Source organism: Phocoena sinus, chromosome 14 (genome assembly GCF_008692025.1).
Source record: "Phocoena sinus isolate mPhoSin1 chromosome 14, mPhoSin1.pri, whole genome shotgun sequence".
NCBI classification, from domain to species: Eukaryota; Metazoa; Chordata; class Mammalia; order Artiodactyla; family Phocoenidae; genus Phocoena; species Phocoena sinus.
In genome coordinates, this window is record NC_045776.1 from 16380964 (window position 1) to 16407034 (window position 26071).

Consider the following 26071-nt stretch of genomic DNA (forward strand, 5'->3'; position numbering starts at 1 on the left):
AACTTCACCAACTCTCTAAGTGACCTTCAGTCACTTAACCGCTCTTAACTTAACCACTCTTAACTTCAGGTGGTTCATGAATGAAACGGGAATAATTCCTAACTCAGAGCATCACTGTGAGGACCAGAGAATATTATGTATTAATATTAGTAGCCACTTCAGCACCAAACACACAGTATGAGAATGACAGCTGTTGTATCTGAGTCTGTTTTTTCCTCTCTTTCGAGACTTTTGAGGTTCTCTGTTGCTCCTTCCAAGCCCCCTAACTTCTGCTGTGATTGCTGATCTAATCTGACACTGATTACCTTATAGTATAAATTGGGTGCCGGCCAACCACAGCACACTAAGTGTCCCATGCTCCCTCATTATTCACGCTGCGTGGAAGCCCCATGGGGATCTGGGTGGAGATGATCAAACTGGTAGTATTATTTACAACCGAACTCAACAGGAGTCACTCTTGGCAACCAGTTACTGCCCTAGTGGCTGGTGTTCAGTGCAACTCATTAACATTACTCTCTAGGAAGCTCAACGCTTTGTGGATTAGAAGAGAAATGCTGTTTTCCAAACCTTTTGTTTTCTCTGCATAGTGAAGCTATTTGGGTACTACATTCTTTCTTTTCAGCCTTTATAAGGAGACAAACTGATGTTAGGATTCAAATAACATCCTAGTATTAACTGAGTACCTATATTCCAGGCAAGGACACAGGCATCGGAAATAAAACGACACTGTCCCGGCCCCATTCGAATGGGGCACAGAAGCAAAGCGATGATTGTGACACACTGTGCAGAGTACCCTGGCACACAACACTTCTAAGAGAAAGACTGCAGAACTACGGGACTGCGCTGATCTTAACCAGGCTTCAAGAATTCAGAGATGGGTCTCATTCTACCTTCGTCACCATTAAGCGAAAACAGTACAGACAAGGTCATTTCTTGGGAAGAGGTGGAAATAAGATTTTCTGGGCTTCCCTGTTGCTCAACCTCCCGGGACACACTGAACAAGGGCAGTTAGTCCTGATGTATCATTAATAGGGTGACCCCCTCCATTGGAGTCACCCAGGTGTTCCATGACAAACAACCACGTGGAGAGGCTAGTCCTTTCGCACTGATCACTCATTTTCATCAGACTAGTCTTTGATGAGATTGGTGTACTATTTTCAAGGAGGCAGGGCAGTGAAGGGGGAGGCGGAGAGGCAGGCGGAGGGCAGAGTTGCCTCCACAGGCAAAGTGTTCAAGGGGGATTACGTTCAGACTGCGGCCAGGCTGGAATGGCACTGCCTCGTCTACCAGCTGTAAACCTGTCTTTCCAAGAGACTTGGATGTTATGAGAACAGTGAGAACGGTCTTCCTTTTTCAACCGTGCCTCCTGAGGGAGTACTCCGCCATCACCTGAAGGAGTACTCCGCCATCACCTGAAGGAAGCAGTCATTCTTTCCCATAAAATGAAGCTGCTTAACGTGCTGCTGGGACAGTCTGTGAAAGGATTGTGTCTTTGTTCCCTGTGAGCAAAACGCAGAGGTCCAATGTAGCATATCACACAACACTATAGGGGAAATTTTATTTTCACTACCCCATGTATGACACACTAAACCTTAGCCAACCCAGAGAAAATTTCATTGGAAAACCTGTTTTGCTGAAGGTTTCCTCATACCTTTCCACTTTTACTATCATAGTTAGTGTTACATAAATTACTGGTATCTGTAATAAAGAAATAATGCAAAACACTTACAAAGCAATAAGAAAAAAAATTACCTGGAAAGTGTGAGAGAATAAAACACATGAATGTATGTGATAACATCAAAACTGAAGTTCTCATCTAACAGGTGGTCCCAGATGCGAAAATAGCTAACACTTTCTAAAGAGAGGCAGACGTTTTAATACCCTACTACCGCAAAGAAATTATCACAAGTGTTTCTGGAAAGCAGTATGGCAGGAGGTATCAAAACATTCAAAGAGGGCTTCCCTGGTGGCGCAGTGGTTGAGAGTCCGCCTGCCGATGCAGGGGACGCGGGTTCGTGCCCCAGTCCGGGAAGATCCCACATGCCGCGGAGCGGCTGGGCCCGTGAGCCATGGCCGCTGGGCCTGCGCTCCGCAACGGGAGAGGCCACAGCAGTGAGAGGGCCGCGTACCACAAAAAAAAAAAAAAAAAAAAAAAAAACATTCAAAGAATTGATGCCTTTGATTCAACAAATCTATTTGTAAGGATTAATCCCAAAGAAATAATCAGAGATGCAGGCAAATATTTATCTGCAAAAGATACTCATTACAGCATCATATATAAGAAAATACTGGAAACAACTTTCCAGTCCAAGAGAGAAGTGATTAAATTATGGTATAATCAGGCGCTAGAATATTATAAACCATTAAAGCATCTTTTCAAAGAATATTATTAATTGGGAGAAAATATTCATAGTATAACATTAAGGAATAAGCATGATCTAAAAATGTGACTAATTCTATATAGTCACATTTTTTGTTGTTGTTAGTCAATAATGCTTACAGTTTATTTACGTGGGTAGCACTTAAAATCTGTTATGCTTTCATGGTTACATTTTCCACACTAAGCATATATATATACAACATATATAACATATATCTATATAAAACATATATATGTAACATATATATAAATATACACGCACGAAAGCCACTGACACATAGCTAAAGTTAATAGTTGTTCTCTCTAGATTACAACTTTATGAATTAGGTTTATTTTCTTCTTTGTGGTTTTTATTTTTTTCTAACTTTTCTACTGTGAGCAAGTACTACTTTTATAAGTACAAAAATTATGAAAATAACTATAGTTACACATACGCTACAACTATAACATACTCTTCAGTGAGCCATGGAACCCTGTAATTTCATGGCTAGCCTAAAACCTTAATAACAAACACAAAAGAGCTTCAGATGTTTTTTCTACCCAGAAAATTGCCTTAAATGGGTGACTACGGAAGATATTTGAAAGAAATATGCACATATATTCTAGCCCTTGACATTTACCGAAAGGCATGAATTACACTTTGAAATACATCACTTGTCACCAACACCGACAATGAGTTGCTCTTAAATATGTATGACCTTTCAACAAATGCAAGAAAGCAATGGGTCTACTACAGACAGATGCATTTTTACCTCTGTCCAAGGGTAAAGAGGCATTAAAACTTTATAGCTTAGGTGGAGGCATAACCCTCCCAGACTTCAAAGCTCCAGTAATCAAAACAGCATGGTACTGGCACAAAAACAGACATGTGGATCAGTGGAACAGAGTAGAGAGCCCAGAAATAAACCCACACACCTACGGTAAATTAATCTTTGTCAAAGGAGGAAAGAATATACAATGGGGAAAAGACAGTCTCTTCAGCAAGTAGTATTGGGAAAGCTGGACAGCCGCATGTAAATCAATGACGTTAGAACACACCCTCACACCATACACAAAAATAAACTGAAAATGGCTCGAAGACTTAAATATAAGACATGACACCATAAAACTCCTAGAAGAGAACATAGGCAAAACATTCTCTGACATAAATTGTAGCAATGCTTTCTCAGGTCGGTCTCCCAAGGCAACAGAAATAAAAATAAATAAATAAACAAATGGGACCTAATCAAACTTACAAGCTTTTGCACAGCAAAGGAAACTGTAAACAAAACGACAGTCTATGGACTGGGAGAAAATGTTTGCAAATGATGAGACCGACAAGGGCTTAATTTCCAAAATATACAAACAGGTCGTACAATTCAATAATAAAAAAACAAACAACCCAATCAAAAAATGAGAAGGCCTAAATAGACACTTCTCCAAAGAAGACATACAGATGACCAATAGGCACATGAAAAGCTGCTCAACACTGCTAATCATTAGAGAAATGCAAATCAAAACTACAATGAGGTATCACCTCACACCGGTCAGAATGGCCATCATTAAGAAGTCTACAAGTAACAAATGCTGAAGAGGGTGTAGAGAAAAGGCAACCCTCCTACACTGTTGGTGGGAATGTAAATTGGTACAGCCACCATGGAAAACAGTATGGAGGTTCCTTAAAAAACTAAAAACAGAGTTTGTATATGATCCTGCAATCCCACTCCTGGGCATATATCCGGAGAAAACTGTAATTCGAAAAGATACATGCACCCCAATGTTCACAGCAGCACTATTTACAATAGTCAAGACATGGAAACAACCTAAATGTCCATCAACAGATGACTGGACAAAGAAGATGTAGTACATATATACAATGGAATATTACTCACCATAAAGAGTGAAATAATGTCATCTGCAGCAACATGGATGCACCCAGAGGTTATCATACTAAGTGAAGTAAGTCAGAGAAAGACAAATACCACATGATATCACTTATATGTGGAATCTAAAATATGACACAAACGAACTTATTTACAAAACAGAAACGGGCGCAGAAAGCAAACTTACGGCTACCAAAAGGGAAAGGGGGTGGGGGAGGGACAAATTAGGAGTCTGCAATTAGCAGATGCCAACTATTATATATAGAATGGACAAACAACAAGGCCCTACTGTACGGCACAGGGAACTATGTTCAATATCCTGTGATAAATCATAATGGAAAAGAATATGGGAAAGAATGTATATATAACTGAATCACCCTGCTGTACACCAGAAACTGACACAACATTGTGTATCAACTATACATCCACTCAAAAACCCCAACAACTTTACAGCTTCGGCACATTCTGTGAAGCTGCTGAAAATATACTTTTGGATATTTCAGGAATGACTTGGCTGTTTGGAGCAGCTTGTGGTTTGCCCCTATCCCAGCACCTCTGCAGTCACCCAAGTCTTAAAATGGCTAGTCAGGACCAACTCTCTCCTTGTCCTCTGCCATCCGCAACCAGTCACTCGGGGGTCCCAACCCTGGGTCCTAGAGACCCTTTGGAGTCGGGGGGTGGGAACACTGCATTGGGCATCTGTTTATCTCTGACACATAAATACACAGTTCTGTTTATATCGATGTAGATATGCAGTAGCCCATGAAAATATTTAAGCCAGAAGAGTTTGTTTTTAAAACAATTCGAATTAAAACCAATGTTTTCTTATCTTCTGCTAGGATAAATATCATTCAGTCACTAATAGGCAAAGGTCCACCTACAAATTACTAAAACGTTCACACAGCTGTCAAAGGAAGTGATAGCTGTGACATGCCTTTGTCTCCAGCATTTTCTATCACGTGTTTTTCCTGTATACATGCAATCAGCAGAGATTAAGAAACCACTTTTCTTTTATGCTAGTAATAGTTTAATAGAGGGACTTGCCCAGCGGTCCAGTGGTTAAGACTCCATGCTCCCAATGCAGGGGGCACGGGTTCAATCCCTGGTCAGGGAACTAAGATCCCACATGCCGCCCAGCGCGGCCTGAAAAAAAAAAAGAGAGATAGCAACTCACAAAGCCATAAGGAAACAGGGAAACCAAAAACTGCTCCCTTATCAGAAACTGTTCAGTAATTAATTCCTCCAATAGAGTGTCCACCATGTGCAAAGGACTGTGGTGGACACCAAGGCGGGGAGGTCAAAAAAGTGGGGGGCAGGGGGATAGAGGTAAACAGATGCTGCCCTCAAAGAGGCTGTCTACCCCTGCTCCAGAGAAACCAAAGTCAGACAAGAGAGAATGCATATAATATGCAGATGTCGCCTTTATGAAAGTTGGCTATATACATATATTAAGAACTCAAAAAAGTCATAAATTTTTATGTTTATTAGATGATCTGAAATGCAGGGACCATCTTATGAACAGAAATAATAACTTCCGTATCATTTATTAAGCACTTCCTGAGTTCACAGCATTGTGCGTGGTGCCTTATGTATACACCATCTCTGATCTTCAGAATAACCCTGGTAAGCAGGATGTTAGTAATCCCCATTTCATGGATAAAGAAAAGATAATATCCTAGTACATACGTGCACATGAAATGCTATGGAGCCATTAAGATGGTATTGATGAGGAACTTGATGTGGTTGCCTACAAAGAAAGTTGTTTACAAAGAAAGTTTAAAATTTTTAAAAAGTTTAAAAAAGTTTAAAAATTTTTAAATTTTTAATTAAACTATATTAGAATTAAACTGTAAAGGCATATACACCTACTGCATTATAAATATACCAAGCTATAAACTAGTGTTTATTACCGCATTTATGAGACCATGAGTGATTTTTTTCTTCCTTTCATTTCTCTCTATATTCCAAATGATAGAGATGGTCACTATTTAGGCTGGAACACTGAGACCGCAAGGTGACATAGGTAGTCCCTATGGCCAGCCTCTCTGCCCCTCCCCACCAGGGAAGTCTCACTGGAAATGGTCCCAAATGGCAACAACCAGAAAATTCAAGTTAAACATACCAGACTGGTGCTGATAAAGTACAGTGGGATAAACGTTATAAATTTACCATCAATTTCTAATTGAACCACCACCTTCCTTTTCAAGTAACAAGGTCAAGACATCTCAAAGAGCCTTTAAAGAACGGTATATAAACACACTCAGTGGAGTAAAAAGGAATGCTCTTTCTTAGTATCCCTGTTAGTATCCTGTTGGTGAAATATGCTTCATCACCACTGGAATAGTGTCTATTTGTGGGACCCCTGCCAGTGAAGTGATGTTTTTTTTTTGTTTTTTTTATAAATTTATTTATTCATTTATTTATTTTTGGCTGTGTTGGGTCTTCGTTTCTGTGCGAGGGCTTTCTCCAGTTGTGGCAAGCGGGGGCCACTCTTCATCGCGGTGCGCGGGCCTCTCACTGTCGCGGCCTCTCTTGCTGCGGAGCACAGGCTCCAGACGCGCAGGCTCAGTAGGTGTGGCTCACAGGCCCAGCCGCTCCGCGGCATGTGGGATCTTCCCGGACCGGGGCACGAACCCGTGTCCCCTGCATCGGCAGGCGGACTCTCAACCACTGCGCCACCAGGGAAGCCCTGAAGTGATGTTTAATTACCATGTCCCCACTCAGCAATTCAAATCATGCACTTGTAAGAGAAATTACCGATTTTCCAAATTGATTAGACAAGACTGCACGAAAGCATATCTTCTGAAAATACAGTTCAGAAACACATCACAGCACGTGCACATACTCAAACCACATGCACACAGACAGGTGTTATTCAACAACCTGAGAGTGTTTACAAAGCTTAGAGGGTTTTACTGCCTCATGTAGGTGGAATACCCAGAAGTAATCCATGATGAGATGCTTTAAATGTGGATTTCTCTGATTAGAAATGGTACAAGAAAGGTAAAACTACTTTGCATGACTCCTCATGTAGTATAGTAGTCCTGTCTCTTAATATGCAATAAACATTATGGACATTATGGAAATCTTCAGCCAAATGAGACCATTATAGCAAATACTATAATTACATACATCATTCATTTCAAATTGCTGTAGGATAGTTCAGAGGTACTTTTATTTATTTTATTTTTTTAAAGATTTATTTATTAGTTCTCTATTTTTATTTTGGCTGCATCAGGTCTTAGGTGTGGCACACGGGATCTTCGTTGAGGCATGCGGCATCTTTAGTTGCGGTGCGCGGGCTCTTTGTTGCGCTGCGCGGGCTTCTCTCCAGCGCGCATGGGCTCTGTAGTTTGCTGCACACAGGCTCTCCAGTTGAGGTGTATGAGCGCAGTAGCTGTGGCGCACAGGCTTAGTTGCCCCGCGGCATGTGGGATCTTAGTTCCCTGACCAGGGATCGAACCCACGTCCCCTGAATCATAAGGCGGATTCTTTACCACTGGACCACCAGGGAAGTCCATCAGAGGTACTTTGACTCACTTTCTTCAACCTTTACTCGAGTAGTCATGCTTGTTACCTTCCGAGGACTAGTCCAGCATAAAGTAGTAGGATCCGAACCCATAGGATCCCTACTTTAAGCACTCAGGATAACTAAAACCGCAGGAGTATATACAGGTACTCACACCAAGACTATGTAGAGCTCAAGTTCACTTTATATAAACTTTAAATAGTCCTTAAAAGCTCTGGCTGAACAAAAATCTGTATAATGAATCATTTCTGCATTACCTCCCACCACAGCCCCACAGACATGGTTTCACGAACAGAGATTTTATCTGTAAAACAAGTGTTTTTAAATACACGCACATACATACACACAAACACACAAGTCCTACTATTGTTAGTTAAAAGAGCATTTGGTCTTTGTCAATAAATTTACCTGTGTGCATTTAATTCATTAAGAAAAGGTTCCAGAAGACTGTCCAATGGGAAATATATCCACAGGACAATACAGAATCAGTATAATATATGCACACTTTCAAATTTACCACACAACTAAATTCTTATCTCATTATCAGCTTTTACTGATCTTAATTATTTAACTGGAATAATTAATATAACCTCAAAGCTGTAAGTTTTCAAACAAAGACCAAGTTATGCCTAATATACTTGTATATTCATTTTCCAAATGCTCCACAGACTTATTGTAATTCCTGCCTAGAGAAGGGTTATCAGCTAGAAAATATTTATGCAAATTGTTTAGCACAAAGGGTAATAAACTTCTACAACGCTACATAAGTAAAACGGACAGGAATTCCAAGAGGTAGGTCAGGCAGGAGCTCTACAGATGAGGCAAATGTGTTAATAACAGATGCAGAAATGGCTATCAAGGAAGAGTTCACTGTACATGGCTCTCCCATATCACCATCAGAAAGGAGAGCCACACCCTCTGCCAATATTTTCCTCCAGGTCCCACCCTGGCAAAAGAATCCTGGGCTGGCTAACAACGGGTTTGAATCTTAGGAGTCCTATGGATCTGAAATGACTGTTGGACCTAAATGCTAAATCTTCCCTAAAGACGTTCTTTGAAAACCACAGAGCCCAGTTCTACTGTTTACGCAATATGTACTCTATCCTCTAGCAGAAAGAGAAAGGACATGTGCTCAATCTATTAACTATCCAGGCCAGAGAAGGCAATCTACGTGGGGCACAGGCAAAGTCACCACATCAGAAGTCTTGTGTCACAGAGACTACGAATCCTACGACAAATTATGAGGTTGAATAGATTTATCATTGGAACTTTTTTTTCCATTGAAGTACAGTTGATTTACCATGTTCTGTTAGTTTCTGGTGTACAGCAAAGTGATTCAGTTATACATACATATAATAGTTTGCGACTGTTAATCCCCAACTCCTAATCCTTCCCCCCTCCTTGGTAACCACAAATCTGTATCATGGAAACATTCGAATATTCCCCATCAGTGCCCCTCCCCCTTCTTAAAACAGGCTACTGCTCACCTTTTTCCAAATACCTGTTGAGGGCTTCATTCTTATGTTCACTTGGCAGGACCTACACTCTGATGGTGTTTGCTCACAGTAATGATTAACTAGAACAATTCAGAACACCTCCATACACCCTCCCCGTTGTACGTGCACTAAGACAAGGATTCTGCTGCAGTGCAGACGTGTGGATTCCAGCACACGGCATCACCACGGTGGCTGGACTGCCTGCAGAAGGCCTGCAGACGTAAGGAATTCCCGTGCAGAGGTTCTCTCGCTGTGGCAGGCATCAGAATCACCTGGAGGGCTAGTTAAAACACAGATTGCTGGGCCCACCCCCAGAGCTTTTGATTCAGATCCGAGGTAGAACCTGATCATCTGCATTTCTAACAATGTGCTCATTTGGGCACCCCACTTTGGGAACCACTGAGACTCTGTCTTTTCATCTTTCTTTCTCCAGGATCCAGGAGAATGAGCTCATTCAACTCAGTACTTGTCTCCACTATCCAGGCCATCACTCCTGAGAGGATGGGAGGAGGGTGCAGACAGCTCCTATCTACTGGATGCCCAAGACTCTGCCTCTCTGGGTGGGCTTTCTCTGACCGCTTGACACTGCCCACATTTACTGGGGTCATAGAAAGGGCAACTTACAAGGCCTACCTGTATTTACAATTTACAATCAGCACCACTTTGTTTATTAGTTCAATGCGGTGCGGTGGGGCAGCTGAGTAAAGGCAAGTCAGTTCTTGTCTATGTTTTAAAAACACTGTCTTGTAATAAGAGGACAGTTGCAAGTACCCTGTAATTATAAGAGCCTATCAGGAACTCAGTTCTGAAGGAAATAAGGCAAGGGGACAAATTCTGAGATGTGATTATCTCACCCGTCTCTCTTTCCTGACATGAGTCTGGTGGGCACTGATACCCACTCATCTACTTCCCTCATAGTTAGAGAAGTCTAGCCAATTCAAACTTCTTGTGAAGATACCTTTGTAACTGCTCAATTATATTTCTTTCTTTCTTTTTTTTTTTTTAATAAACTAGCTCCCTCCACTCCCCCAATTTATAAAGTCGGTAGCCTAAAAAAACAGGTACGCAGACACATTATCACACTGAAATCACCAAGTACAGGAACAGACTTCCAAAGTCATCACTCTAACACTGAAGCCCATTCCTCGGCTCATCTCACCTGTGCTCTTAGGGTGGAAAAGAAGCAACGCTGCTCAAGCAGAGGAACTTTGACCTTGATGCCAAAGTGGAATCAACACCGAGCTGTGTGGAACCAGAAAAGAGGGCAAATTCTAAGGCACAGAACTACTCAGGGAATTCAGCCTTTATTAACTAAACAGGGAGAAAAAGATGCTTTTAATTAACTGTGGAAGAGCCGTGGGTGTCCAGAGCACAGCCTGCGTTCGACGTCTACTGTCACTGCGTGCTCTGGGTGCGAGGACTGAAGGCGGGCGCAGGTTCGGAGGTTCTCAGGGGCCCTCAACAGCAGCGATGGACACTGCTGAGACCTGCAGGGCTTGGCGCTCAGGAACAAAGGTCTCGAAGAAGGAGCTGCCATGCAGATAAGTAAACAACAACTATGCTGAGAATAGCCTTATAGGACCAATACTCCTGGGTATACAGGGCAAGTGGTGGAGAGAAGAGGAATCCAAGGACAGCCCAGGAGACAGGTCAACAGCTCCTATGCACACCAATAGCGACCTCTCTACCTAAGTGTTTACTACGTGCCAAGCACTGTCTTAAAGACTTTCTGCACAATCCTTCCTTTAACGCAGGAAGGAACCTTCTAGACTTCTCAGGGATGGGAGTGATGGTAGTGCCAAAGGTACCCAGTCCAGTTTTCTTTTTTTTTTTTTTCTGCGGTACGTGGGCCTCTCACTGTTGTGGCCTCTCCCGTTGCGGAGCACAGGCTCCGGACACGCAGGCCCAGTGGCCATGGCTCACGGGTCCAGCCGCTCCGCGGCATGTGGGATCCTCCCGGACCGGGGCACGAACCCGCGTCCCCTGCATTGGCAGGCGGACTCTCAACCACTGAGCCACCAGGGAAGCCCCCCAGTCCAGTTTTCAATGCAAGAATCTTTCTTCTCACGGGCAAGATTCTCTGAGGGGAAGGGATTCCTGCCCTACAGGAGGTTAACACGAGATGTGGCAACTTCTCAAATCTGAATAGGCAGCTCCCGAGTGACAGCCATTCAGTGAAGCAGCTGTCAGGGCACCAGGAAAGTCAGGAGGCAAGGGTCTCGAAATCAGCACTGGTCTGAACACAGCAAGAATGGAGCAGCTCCTTGTGAAACCATTCCCTGTGTTACGGGCTCCACTGTGTCCCCTCCAAACGATATGAAGCTCCAGAGCCTTAGAATGTGACCTTATTAGAAAAAAGGGTCTTTACAGAGGTAGTCAAGTGAAAATGAGTTCATTAGGTTGGACTCTAATCCAACATGACTGTGCTCTCAGAAGAGGGGAAATTTGCGCAGACATGCGCACAGGAATGAAGACACAGGGAGAAGATTGCCACGCGACCGGAGGGATGCTACGGACTGCTCCAACACCAGAGAGAAGAGAAGAGGAAGTTTCCCCTAGAGCCCGGGGATAGCATGACCCCACCAACACCTTGATTTCAGCTCTGTAGCCCCCAGAACTGTGCGACAATTCATTTCTACATTTTAAGCCACCCTGTTTGTGGTACTTCAAATGGCAGCTTTAGGAAACAAGCCACCCTTTATTGGAAACACTTGCGGCCAAATGTGTTCCAGAACTCTGATTTTTTTCTCATTTTAGATGGTCCTAACTATTCCAATTACTGCATAACATTCCCAGTAGGGGCCTGGGGGCAGGACCCACAGCCAACATGTACAAATACTTATCTTAAGTGTTTTAGATAAAACCAGAAATACTCCCAGGTCCACTGAGGTCAGATTTTGCCACCAAATGAGTTAGTTTCCTACAAACCTACAACAATGTTTTCTTTCCAGGGCTTTTTGGATTTTCCAACTGCATGGGATTATGGGCCCGTATTAGGTTGCAGAATAATACTTAAAATATGTTTACTACAGATGCCGCCCTGCCCAGCACGTTCACACTGCTCTCAAAAGCGCAAAAAAATTGCGTGTGAAATCCTAGAATTGCTCAGGGAAACAAAAACATCCCCTCAACTCTAAAGTAATTGGTCAAATATTTAAAGTTTTATCTTCAAGACTGTTAAACACACAAACCACTAGACACTTGACCTTCCCATTACAGCGAGTTCTGTACTATATCACCATAAGGGTTTTTAGAATAGAATTTTAAAAGAGAGGCGCCATCAATTATGCTTCACAGCATTATGGCAGGAAGAAAAAACTATGATCAATAGAAAGAGGGCTGGGTTATGATAAAGCTCCACCCCAATGGCAGGAAGATGAATGTCATGGAGCACATATTTTTTTCCCAGTTACGCAGATAAATACATGGTGGGTACATTGGGATCTCCAGGACCCATATGTTGTCAAGACGGGAATTTACAGAAGAAATGAAGCCTTCATCAGCATTGAAACTCTTGACTGACTTCCTCACCAGTGTGAAGAGCAGAGTCCCTTACCACATCTTCAAAGTTGGATACACCCAGGAGATTTCTCCTTGCGTTCAGATATTTTTAAATCCTCCCTTAAGTTACCAAGTTGGATGAGACTAGATATCAAAGGACTTCTAAAGAGAGCCTGGGGTAGGTTCTAGAATTACAGAAGGTGTGTTTCCTACCCACACCACCCCCACCTTGTAAGGGTGTTACAGTTAATGCTACTAGATGACTTTGTTTTTTGTTGTTTTTTTCTTGCGGTACATGGGCCTCTCACTGCTGTGGCCTCTCCCGTTGCGGAGCACAGGCTCCGGACGCTTGGGCTCGAACCCGTGTCCCCTGCATCGGCAGGCAGACTCTCAACCACTGTGCCACCAGGGAAGCCCTAGATGACTTTGTTTTATGGATATATGTGTTTCTCCCTGTCCCTGCGACCCTAAAGGAGAAAGTGTTAAATAATCACGGGGTAAGAACACAAGGGACAGATTAAGACAATTTACATAGAATAAAACGTGCCTTTCCCATAATAACTATGGAGGTCAGACCTCTGGCACACTTAAACACAACACAGGATCCTTGTTTTACTTTTGCCCTATGCTTCAGAATTTCTATTAGGCAATAAGTGCAGAATCCAATTAAACCTCCTTGTCAGTAACGGCCACATGTGTTTGATTCCCCAAATATGCCTATCTACCACCTTCAAAGTTTTCAGCCCACTCACCCCTGGTGCACACTCATTTGTCGGAGATCCCTTCTGTTCTCTCCTCTTCCTCCTGTGGAAATCCTCGATCCTTCCAGGCTCCAGGCAGCCAGCACCTCCTCCTCATCTTCCCAGAACAAGCCACCCTATAATAACCAGCCTCTCTGTGCTCTGCGTTCCTAAGTCGTGACTACTGAGGCCACTCCTCTGCTGCTGACTCACGTGCCTTTCTGTATTGTTTGTCCTTTTTCAAGTGTGTAAATCTTAATATTATACTCTTAAACTAGCTGCAAGTCACTTACAGCCACTGTCTACTTCTTGGGCAAGTCTGCCTTCTCCATAGAACTGTGCAGAGAACACGCCCTGAGTAAGTATCTCTCCACTGCTTGACTTCTCACTCATCACATGATAGGGTAACTTCTTCCCAGGGTCACACATTTGGAACAGTCGTCTTGCCTGAGTTGCCAAAACATGGAATGCTCAACACATACCTGATACTGATCAACTAGACACAGAATGTATTTTCGGTGCAAAGTTCATTTTCTTACACTTCCTTCATTTTCTTCACTTTTCCACAGGGTGGGAGCCACAGGGTCATTTCCTAAACTGTTCTGAGTTATGAGCTCAAGTAAATGCAAAGAAATAAGAACATGAAAAAAAAAAAAAGCTTCACAGCAAACCTCATTTTCAGCAATATTACCTAATACCCCAAACTAACATTATGAGTCACTTACAATTAACAAAAGCAAAAACTTTTTAACAAATGACTTACGGAATTCACACACTCTTGTGTGAGAAACTTAAATATTCAAATCTAAAGGACACAAAAAATATTAATGTTTGAGGACTAAGGGAGAAAATAACAGAACAGTTAATTCCAGATACCTGATTACACTGTTGATAACCACTTAGAAACAGGAAAGGGAGTTCAGACTTTTAAAATGTATCATTAATTCAACACCCATTTATGATAAAAACTCTCCAGAAAGTGGGCATAGAGGGAAACTACATCAACATAATAAAGGCCATATATGACAAACCCACAGCAAACATCATTCTCAATGGTGAAAAACTGAAAGCATTTCCTCTAAGATCAGGAACAAAACAAGGATGTCCACTCTCGCCACTATTATTCAACATAATTTTGGAAGTCCTAGCCATGGCAATCAGAGAAGAAAAAGAAATAAAAGGAATCCAAATTGGAAAAGAAGAAGTAAAACTGTCACTGTTTGCAGATGACATGATACTATGCATAGAAAATTCTAAAGACGTCACCAGAAAACAACTAGAGCTAATCAATGAATTTAGTAAAGTCACAGGATACAAAATCAATACACAGAAATCTCTTGCATTCCTATACACTAACAACAAAAGATCACAAAGAGAAATCGAGGAAACAATCCCATTTACCATTGCAACAAGAAGAATAAAACACCTAGGAATAAACCTACCTAAGGAGGCAAAAGACCTGTACACAGAAAACTATAAGATACTGATGAAAGAAACCAAAGACGACCCAAAAAGATGGAGAGATATACCATATTCTTGGATTGGAAGAATCAATATTGTGAAAATGACTATACTACCCAAAGCAATCTACAGATTCAATGCAATCTCTATCAAATTACCAATGGCATTTTTCACAGAACTAGAACAAAAAATTCTACGATTTGTGTGGAAATACAAAAATCCCCAAATAGCCAAAGCAATCTTGAGAAAGAAAAACAGAGCTGGAGGAATCAGGCTCCCTGACTTCAGACTATACTACAAAGGTATAGTAATCAAGGCAGTATGGTACCGGCACAAAAACAGAAATATAGATCAACGGAATAGGACAGAAAGCCCAGAGATAAACCCATGCACCTATAATAGGTCACCTAATCTATGACAAAGGAGGCAAAAATATACAATGGAGAAAAGACGGCCTCTTCAATAAGTGGCGCTGGGAAAACTGTACAGCTACGTGTGAAAGAATGAAATTAGAACACTCCCTAACACCATACACAAAAATAAACTCAAAATGGATTAAAGACCTAAATTTCAGGCTAGACACTATAAAACTCTTAGAGGAAAAGATAGGAAGAACACTTTGACATAAATCACAGTAAGATCTTTTTTGACCCACCTCCTAGAGTAATGAAAATAAAAACAAAAATAAATAAATGGGACCTAATTAAAATTAAAAGCTTTTGCACAGCAAAGGATATCATAAACAAGTTGAAAAGACAACCCTCAGAATGGGAGAAAATATTTGCAAATGAAGCAATTGACAAAGGATTAATCTCCAAAATATACAAACAGCTCATGCAGCTCAATATCAAAACAAAAACAAACAACCCAATCCAAAAATGGGCAGAAGACCTAAATAGACATTTCTCCAAAGAAGATATACAGATTGCCAACAAACACATGAAAGGATGCTCAACATCACTAATTATTAGAGAAATGCAAATCAAAACTACCATGAGGTGTCACCTCACATGGGTCAGAATGGCCATCATCAAAAAATCTACAAACAATAAATGATGGAGAGGGTGTGGAGAAAAGGGAACCCTCTTGCACTGTTGGTGGGAATGTAAATTGATACAACCACTATGGAGAACAGTATGGAGGTTCTTTAAAAAACTAAAAATAGAACTACCATATGACCTAGCAATACCACTACTGGGCACATACCCTGAGAAAACCATACTTGAAAAAGACACATCACCCCAACGTTCACTACAGCACCATTTACAATAGCCAGGACATGGAAGCAACCTAAATGTCCATCAACAGAGGAATGGATAAAGAAGATGTGATACACATATACAGTGGAATATTACTCAGCCATAAAAAGGAACGAAATTGGGTCACTTGTGGAGATGTGGATGGACCTAGAGACTGTCATACAGAGTGAAGTAAGTCAGAAAGAGAAAAGCAAATATCGTATGAGAACGCATATGTGTGGAATCTAGAAAAGTGGTACAGATGATTTTATTTGCAAAGCAGAAATAGAGATACAGATGCAGAGAACAAACATATGGACACCAACGGGGAAAGGGGGCTGGGATGAATTGCGAGATTGGGATTGACATATATACACTATTGATACTATGTATAAAATAGATAACTAATGAGAATCTACTGGACAGCACCAGGAACTGTACTCAATGCTCTGTGGTGACCTAAATGGGAAGGAAATCCAGAAGAGAGGGGATATAAGTATACACATAGCTGATTCACTTTGCTGTAACAGTAGGAACTAACACAACATTGTAAAGCAACCTACACTCCAATAAAAATTAATGAAAAATAAATAAATTTAAAAAATGTATCACTAGCTCATTATGCACCACTATAAACTTTTATTCCAACTGTACAAGTTCTCACTGTCTTTTTTCATGCTTTTGTCGTCTGTTGCTGATCTTTTCCCCAAGCCTGAAAAGGTTTCCTTTCAAAATAAAGATGTGTAAACTTCATCGTAGATGTGAATTTTCACATACCAAACAAACTCTTAAACAGCCCTTAATAAAGGCACATTATTGAGAAAACATTCATTGTAATTAACCTCAAAATTTTTCATTGAAGTATAGTTGACTTACAATACTGTGTTAGTTTCAGGTGTAGAGCAAAGTGATGCAGTTATATATATAATGTATATATATATATATACATATCCTTTTGCAGACTCCCTTCCATTATACGTTATTACAAGATATTGAATATAATTTCTGTGCAGCTGACATGGATGAAGGTACCATCCAACAGTGATCATAATTACATCAAATATAAGCTTCTTGGGGATGTGGCCGGTGTCACCACAAAAGTGAGATGCAATCTGTCTCTTCACTGGGTCATTTGGGGGGAAAGTGTGTTAGATGACCCCAAGCAAGTGAGCATACAGGTAGCATGCCTGTTTGCAACGAGCCTCCTTATAAATGAACACAAAGCGATCAGAATGTGAGAAACAGCATGGAGAGGGAAAGCTCTGCATTCTAGCCAGATGCCGCTTATTAGCTGCTAATGAGATTTACACTCTATATATTCGACAGTCTGTAATTTTGAGAAAAATTTTAAAAGGCAACTAGGTCCTCCTATGGAGAACACAGAAGAAACAAGCCCCCTGATTTTATGTGATTGGGAAAGATGTTCTACAGCAGGGCTTCCAGCACTTTGCCATGCATAGCAATCACCTGAGGATTGTGTTTAAATGCATTCTGATTAAGGAGGTGTGAGGTGAGCCCCGAGAATCTGCATTCCTAACGAGCTCCCAGGCGATACTGCAGGTGGGTGTAGCAAGGCTCTAAGGGTGATTAGAATACAACTCATTCAGGAGAGAACCGCAGGTGTGGAAAAGTGCACGGATCTCACATAAAGAGCGCAGACTGGGACGTCCAGACCGGAGAAATACAAGTTTATATGTTGGTGCTCCCCAAGGCCTTATCTTTTTTTTTTTTTTTTTTTGCGGTATGCGGGCCTCTCACTGCTGTGGCCTCTCCCGTTGCGGAGCACAGGCTCCAGACGCGCAGGCTCAGCGGCCATGGCTCACGGGCCCAGCCACTCCGCGGCACAGGGGATCTTCCCGGACCCGGTCACGAACCCATGTCCCCTGCATCGGCAGGTGGACTCTCAACCACTGCGCCACCAGGGAAGCCCCTCAAGGCCTTTGACTGCTTTTCATGCTACAATGCTCACTGGGTGGGCTCACATCCGGCTCCTTTTCCATGACTATGAACTGCTAAGTGGCAGCCACGTTGACTCCAGCCAGGACCCTAAGCTTGAGCACCAGAAAAGCAAAGAGGGACCCTTCTGGCGATCCCAACCCGGTGATGATGCATCCCAGCCGCAAGCCCTCACCTCCTCTGTTCCACATCTTCTTAATGCAGCCAAGTATTAACCTAATCACCCAAGCCAAACACATGGGAATCACCCACTCTGAATTGGTTCTTTGTAACCTCAAAGATAGAGTCCAGACGACCGTGGCATCCAAGGTCTGCCCGGCTCTAGCCTCTGCTTGCCCCTCCGAGGTCATCTTCCATGTGCCTTCCACACTTAGCCAAGGGGGAACTTCGTTTAGTTCTCCGATCACACCATGACCTTTCTCCTCTGCTGGAAATGCCCGGATCCCACCCGGTCTGCACTTGACCCTCACTCGACCTGAAAGAGCAGCTCAACTGTCTCTGAGAAGGGCTTCTTAATGCCAAACCCCACGCCCGCTGGCAGAATCCACCCAGTACAGCCGTCGTTTACTTATGTGTCCGCTACTGCGACTGGCCTAGAAGTTCCTTGAGAACAGGGCCATGGCCCGGTCACTTGCGTACACGACATTCGGTCACACAGTAGGTTCCCACAAGTAACTGCTTTACAGGGTACGGTGATGGCCCAAGGGCAGGTTAGGCACGGGGGGGTAGTGGTGGTGGTGGTGGTGATGTGTGGTGCAGTGGGTAAACCTCCAGCTCCGTGGTAAACAAAGACTGGAAAATATCACTAGACGAATCACGGAACACCCAGAATTCACATGCTGGGCAGGGGCCGTCTCTATTATTTGCAAGCATAATACCGCTAAGAGAGGGATAAATCGGACGGAAATACAACAGCCTCACTCACAATTTCTTGGTTCTTTTTCTCATGTCATGGCTGAAACCAAGAAATCCAATAGTAATGGAGCGGAAGCTGAAAGTGAAGGCTTATCTCCTCTGAGGGAGTCTGAATGAGAGGCAATTAATAAAGGATTAAGGCTAAGTAAGACCACAGTGGAACATGTAACCACAGCATGCTGAAGGCCGAAAACCAGAGTGGCAATTAGGCAGGGAAAACCCACGATGGGTAAAACCCTCGCCACGTCGAGGAACAGCTTGCAAGGAGCCCCACGGAGCCAGTCCCCTCTGTGAGCAGAGCTCTCTGTGTGACCGAAGACGGAAGCTCGACCCTGACCTGTGGAGAAAGTCTGTAAGAAAGGCTGGCGGTGAGACTTTCCCCTCAGGGTCCTGAGAGCCACCCAGCCAATTCCATTCTACTAATGCTTAAAGGTGGGGCGAGGCCACCTCCAGACAACTCACCTCAAAGTATGGACGACTCAGAAGAAATTACAGCCTCCTGATGACCCAAGTCAGGACCACAAGGGCACCTGGTGGCTCCCCTCACGGCCCCTCAAGGCTCAAGTGTCTGGTTTCCTCTGCGGATCCTTCCCTCAGTACATTCAGAAGCACCTACTACGTCACAGACACTGGCCTAGGCCCCTGAGATACACCAGGGAAGAAAACATGTGAACCCCCTACCTTTGTGGACTTTCCCCGCTCGCAAGGGGAAACAGGTGGTAAACATACAGATGACACACACTAAAGAGAAGAGAAACACAGCAGGCAAAGGGGACTGACACTGGAAGGTGGAAGGGGGCACTGGTTGCAGCTTATTAGGGTGGTCCCGGCACCTGTCTGAAACAGCGATTTTTGAATGACTTGCAGGAAATGAGAAATCATTAAGTGGAAGACGCTCACAAAAATTTAACAGTTGCACATTTGACAAATATAGGATTTTTTTTCCCTTCTTTAGTGGCTGCCTTGGTTTACTTGATTTAGGGCAACACAGCAACGTCACTGAGGGCATGCATCCTGGAGTAAGACGCACCAAGTTTGCTTTCTAGTTCCGCCACCTGAAACTGGAAATAATCGGATGTCATGATGGCTATCAGTTAATCTCATCAAATGGTAAGGGAGGCCTCCAACCCTTTACTTCAGTGCTCAGTGAGCTGCAGGTGTCTGCAGTCGTCCCACAGCTTCCCTGCCCCCGAGCACAGCACGGGAACTTGTGGCCGTGACGACCTGAGAAACGCGGAACACAATGTCTCGTTCTCAGGGATTGCTGGATTAAGTGCGGGAAGTATGGACGGCGTCTCATAAATGTACTGTTCTACGCGTGTTCACATTCACCCGTCCCTCGCAGTATTTCACCTATACTTTCAAAATAGTAACAAGCCATTCCAAGGCTTGGATCCATAAGTTGCTAAAATAAATTTTGACTTCAAAAATGAGAGCTCAATGTTGGAGGTCACGTAACTCAACATGACTCCATTTGACAACTGACAGAACTTGTGTCATGTCAACGGTACAGCCCCGAGTTCAACCCTCTGCCTCCGTATCTAGGCTGCCACACCGCTTAGAAGGCGGAATAATTCGTTCATTCTGGGCTACTCCATAGATGAGCATGTGCTTGGCTTCCGACATGCATGAGATGAGATAAACATGTCTGATGGGCAGAATTTTTTTTTTCCAGGAAACATCTTTTCATTCTGCTCTAATAGATCAGTGGTGGATTTTTACCCTTCTAGGTATAATAATGCATAGCTTTCTATGGGAAAGATGTTTTAAAGGCCTTTTATTTATTTATTTATTTTTTGTGGTATGTGGGCCTCTCCCGTTGCGGAGCACAGGCTCCGGATGCGCAGGCTCAGCGGCCATGGCTCACGGGCCCAGCCACTCCGTGGCATGTGGGATCTTCCCGGACCGGAGCACGAACCCGCGTCCCCTGCATCGGCAGGCGGACTCTCAACCACTGCACCACCAGGGAAGCCCTTAAAGGGTTTTTTAAAGCAGGTTTTCTAACCACTATCCTAGAGTCGGCCACAACTTTCAAATTAACCAAAAACAGCCATACTAGAAAATGTTAGAATCTACCATATGAAAGAAAAGGAAAAAAGGCTTGTCCACCCATGCAGTTGTTATTCCCATGCTTGGTTGGTTACTATTGGCTGAAGCTCCCTGCAGATGCCATGCGGCCCAAGGGCCCGGGCACCGATGGGCACTTGGCCTCCCCAGCACCCAGCTCCCAAGTGGCCCCCCGAGGGGCTCCAGGGCACATTTGTTGAATAAATAACCAAGCCTCGCCTCAAGAATGGGAGGCCGTTTAGACCCTTACTGGTGTGCTCTTCATCTGGAGCTCACAAACTGCTTTTTATTTTGTTCTCTGCCCACACTTCTCCCCTCCCCCACAAAAAGCAGCCAAGCCAAATATAGATTGCTCACAAGCATGACAAAAGGGTGATTTAATTATGATGCGGTTCATACCTAGGATGGGGCAACTGCAGGAGGCCTGCAGCTCAGGGCAGATGCCAGGGAGGGCCGGGGTGCCTCACCCACAAGTGCTCTGCTGAGTCTCACTGGGGAGTCTGTGGGTCTCAGCCTTGAACTGGTGGTTATTGCTGGCTTTGTCATCAAAGCTCTCTGTACTGTGTCATGCTCAAAATCTAATTTTCATGGCAACAGCCCTGCAGTGGGTGATGCCTCATCTCTCGGGATTTGCAGTTCCGGGTGAGTGACAGGGCCCTGGTTTGGTCTTCCCGTTCTCACTCACTCTCTCTTTCTCTGACAGGCATACCTTTCAGCTGACATAATCCTTCTAGCCATTAAGTTCTTTATTTCCTTTGGAAACAGAGTTCCACTGGCACACACACACACACGCAGGGAAAATCACTCCATCTTCAGTGTGTGGCCTCCCGTTTATGAACAAAAAAATTTAAAAGAAAAAAGTTTTTTAACTAGCTAACGAAATTAGGGGACATATTTTTGCCAGTTTGATTAATCTCACCCATCAATTAAATCATAATTGTCTTTGATTGCCATCCTCACTCAGCCCCAAGCTTAAGGGCTGTTCAAGTATGTATTCAAAAATAAAATCTAAATAAAATCAAGTGAAAACAGTGAGAGACAGGGGAAGAAGCAATCAACCTTTTAAAAGAATTTTAGGTCCACAAAAACTGCCAAGCATAAGTGAAAAACAGGTACCCCTCAATGTCTAGCACAAAGATAATAAATACTCAGTCACTGACAGACTCAAAGAATAAGGAGGAGACGAATTATTTCAAAGTAACGAACACAGTATTACAAATGTCCTCAATAACCTTGTCGATGAGTTAACATAGTCACACACCCTATTCTCAGACAGGACAGTGTCCTTCAGACATATCACTCACTAACCTCACATGCAATTACGCCCTTGAGAAACCTCAACACAACAGGGCAAGGAAGAAAAAGTGAGACATGTTAAAATGCCTTAAAGCCCGCCACACCATTTCCTTTAACGAAGCTGGAGACTTCCTTGAGTCTCAGGCTAGTCTACTTAGCATGGCAGATCTCGGCCAAAATCAACTCGCCAACCCTGTTAATTGAGTTGCACGTTCAAATCCCTGCACTGGAAAATGCTCCCACAGATCACAGCTGCAGGACTGCACTTGGCCTCTGGTCCAGACTCTGTGACCAAATGCCCTCCACAATGTGACGGGGTTTCCAGTCACTGACCTGAGTCAGAGGTGCTTTATGATCACATGTGACCCAGTTGCCTGCAGCGGCAGGATGAGTAACAGTGCAGTGAGCAGGACAGCTTACATCATTGCAGGTGGTGCTTTTTTAATGGGTTCCTATTCAACTCCATTTACCCCACCGGAATCTATCATCTCTGAGTTCCCACTTAGTGTGACGTGACACCGCTAACTGCCTCTGGGAGGTGACGCTCTGTCACGTGTCCATGTGCTGTTCCAAAAATTTCCACGGACGTGTCCGTCCTCTAGGAGAAGGAGAATCAACGCTTTGTTTTCAGGGATAATGTCAACCGGGAGCTGGAACGTTAACCTTTTTCCCAGTAACTACTCTTCTAAGATGAATAAGCAGCTCGCAACTCGTCAACAGCTGAGGGTACAGCTGGTGGTTATCTGGAAAGAGCTCGTGATTCTTTTGGCTCACACTGTTTTGGCGACAACACTGAAGCAGGAAGGATTTTCTCTACGATCTAGACCTCAGGCCTTTAGAGGAGCCAGGAACAAAGCCAGCCATCTTTGACTCCAGGAGGGCAGCTGGGGGGTCTCAGCCAGGCCTGACCCCCAAGTCCTGGCCAGCGGGCGGGATGGCACGGGGAGCTGCCTACCTGTGACCCCGTCTACCTGGATACAGAGAAAACCCAGCCAAGGGTGGAGGGCACACAAATATTGACTGTAGGTGAAGGCATGCCAAGTGAGCCTCGGTGGAATTCTGAGCCACTGAAAACATGGTTGAGATAGGTTTTGAAAACACCAGGGAACCTGTGCTTCTGCCATCACCGTGAAGGTGAATGAACTCAGATGCCCCTGGGATCCGAGGGGAGAGGCCGCAGGCAGGCTACGAGCCTACCTGTACAACGAGAAGCCCTCGACGTTGCTAGAGCACTAAATCATCATTAACTCCAAACACACAGGAGGGAAATCACAAGGCGGAACAGACTTCTGCCAAGGTGAGAAGAGTGGCAGCTCCTGAAAATCGACTCGGAAACGCCCTCAGAAGTACAGGCTGATGTACTACCTCGAACGAACCACAAAAAGTCAGAACAACCCTCCCGCCCCAACGCAACCGTCATAACCCCCGAAGTCTTATCAACGGCCTCTAAGATGCTGTCAGTAAGTACAGAGGGCTCCCCATACCCACCAAACAAACCACTTCAGAATAAAACTCTTATATTCCTCAAGTAACAAATTCCCATCATTCTGTCCCTGCCTTCATTTGATATCTTTAAGTTACAGTCCACGGTGATAAGAGAATGTCCTAAATGTGGTGTTTTCTAAAATCAACATTTAGTTGAGCTACAAGACTCCCGCCACACGCAAAAAAAAAGCCTTTTTAAATTAAAAAAAAAAAACCTGCAACAACTGTACATGAGAATCATTCCCACTGCTTTTCTCCTGTCTAAATAGAAAGCATTTCCTTTTCCTGTCTTCTTAAAAATTTCACCATCATCTTCCCCAAATTCCCATGGGAATGAAAGTTCACCTCTTCCTCACAAACATTTAGAAAAGGTGGTGGGGGGAGGGAGGCACTACCACATAAGTCCTTTGAACTCCCTCTTATAGTTTAGTTGCTTGCTTTTTCTTTGATGGGCACAATCTAACTTGAACACGTGTAAACAACATACTTCACAACGTGAAATAAAGAATAACTCGGATTTGACCACAGGCTTGGATATTTCACCTTGCTGATACCTTTTCGTCATCATTTGACATTAGGAACACTTTTTTGAACATAATCTGGCTCGTTAATGTAAAGGTGTGACCTGCACTCCAATCCATTTTAGCAACACACAGACATACACTAACTAGTTAACAGTTTTTGAATCATCATCAAATGAGACAGTAAAGAAACAAAAATCACGTGTTAATCGTAACGCATATCCATATGTATGAGCAGTAAGGGTGGGAAAATGATAAGAAAACCTAAAAGGAAACCAGCTGAATATGTTCTGGGCTTAAACTTTTGCTCTGTCCAATCAAAAATAACAATAACAGTAATAATAAATGCATTTAGAATAAGTCATGTAAGTCAAACATTAAAGATTTCTATCACTACCAACCAAAACTTCAGATATAAACCATAAATCATTCTCCAAGCAAACCATTTCATGACCTAAGATGTTATTTCATCTGAGGCCAAGTACAGCTGGTGTCTCCCTCTTCTCCAGTGAGATTGTTAAGTCAGAAATAGTCAGAGAAAACAGAGATCCAAAACAAAACAGGAAGAAAAACATAACTGTTTCCTCCCCAACCAGTGATTTCTAAATCAGAGAACAACATTCACAGAACTTAAGTGGTTGACATTTTCCATTATTTCCAAAAAGAAAACAAGAGTACCCACGGTGCTCTCATCTTCGGAATCAAAAGTGTACCTTTTTCTAAATAGCCAAGACAGAGATAAGAAAGCTGAGAGGAGAATCAGGAGAATTCAGACCACAGTTCTTTTCGAGTTTCATTTTTTGCTGCCATCCTGTCTATGTATACGGAGAGCAAAACTGATCAACTACAGCGAACTCTGAACACCAAAAAGAAGTAATTTACAAAGGGAAATCTTGCGCTAGAATAATGCCACCGATACAAAAAGTACATCAAAAGCAAACTCTGTGCCAACAGCAGGCGTTGTGCATTCATATAATAAAAGCAGACAGTGGAGTCTTTAGCCTTACCTATAGCTGTCCTCAAGGCTCATGAAAAGCAAGCCATCTCTCCCGCTGGAAAGCGTCTGGGGGGCTAGTGCTGCAGTCACAGTTGGGACTCTGCCTCCACGACCCTTGGGCTCCCAGCCCCAGCTTCCTTCCCGGTTTTGAAGGGCTGCCCACTCACACCTCTGCTGATCCTCGGGAACCACCACCAGCAAGTTTTAACACAACTGACGAGGAATGCCCCGGAGCTGGCTACTTATAATGATGATTCACTTCAACGACAGCTAGAAAGAAATGCTTGTTGGTGGAAAAGGAGTTGAGTCAACTCCACCCCTACCGTAAGGATTAAGTAACTCCACGCAGCTCAGCAATTAGCTTAAACAGCCTCCAGGTGCCCTAACCTGAGGTTACCCGCAGCGCCGCTTCTCCCCGTGGCAGTTCTCAGCGGGCAGCGAGAGGAGCCCAGGGCTACCAAACAGGACGGGCAATAACGAGCGTGCACATGGTTTCGTGGATAACTGTAACTTGGGCTAGACTATTTAAAGCTGCTCATTTAATGCTGTTTCTGAGTTTTCTGGGAAGACAGGCAGTAGAGGTCTGTCCTTCACCTTCTACAGTGAACTCGGCTTCTCTCCAGTTCC

The 26071-nt window shown here is 43.5% G+C and overlaps 1 protein-coding gene across 7 annotated transcripts in view; it reads right to left on the reverse strand.

Annotated features, from left to right (window-relative positions):
• The window catches only part of NEDD4L (NEDD4 like E3 ubiquitin protein ligase), a 338971-nt gene that overhangs the window by 154889 nt on the left and 158011 nt on the right, over positions 1-26071 (reverse strand). The window contains exon 1 of one of the 7 annotated variants that reach the window (XM_032654294.1): positions 25455-25648. The exons of 5 other annotated variants lie outside the window; for them this stretch is intronic. In XM_032654294.1, the coding sequence (XP_032510185.1) occupies positions 25455-25477 (23 nt within the window). In that variant the 5' untranslated portion in view covers positions 25478-25648. Of the gene's footprint in view, positions 1-13520; positions 13620-25454; positions 25649-26071 lie in introns of those variants that run through there. One more of the 7 variants, XM_032654295.1, reaches the window with a different exon arrangement.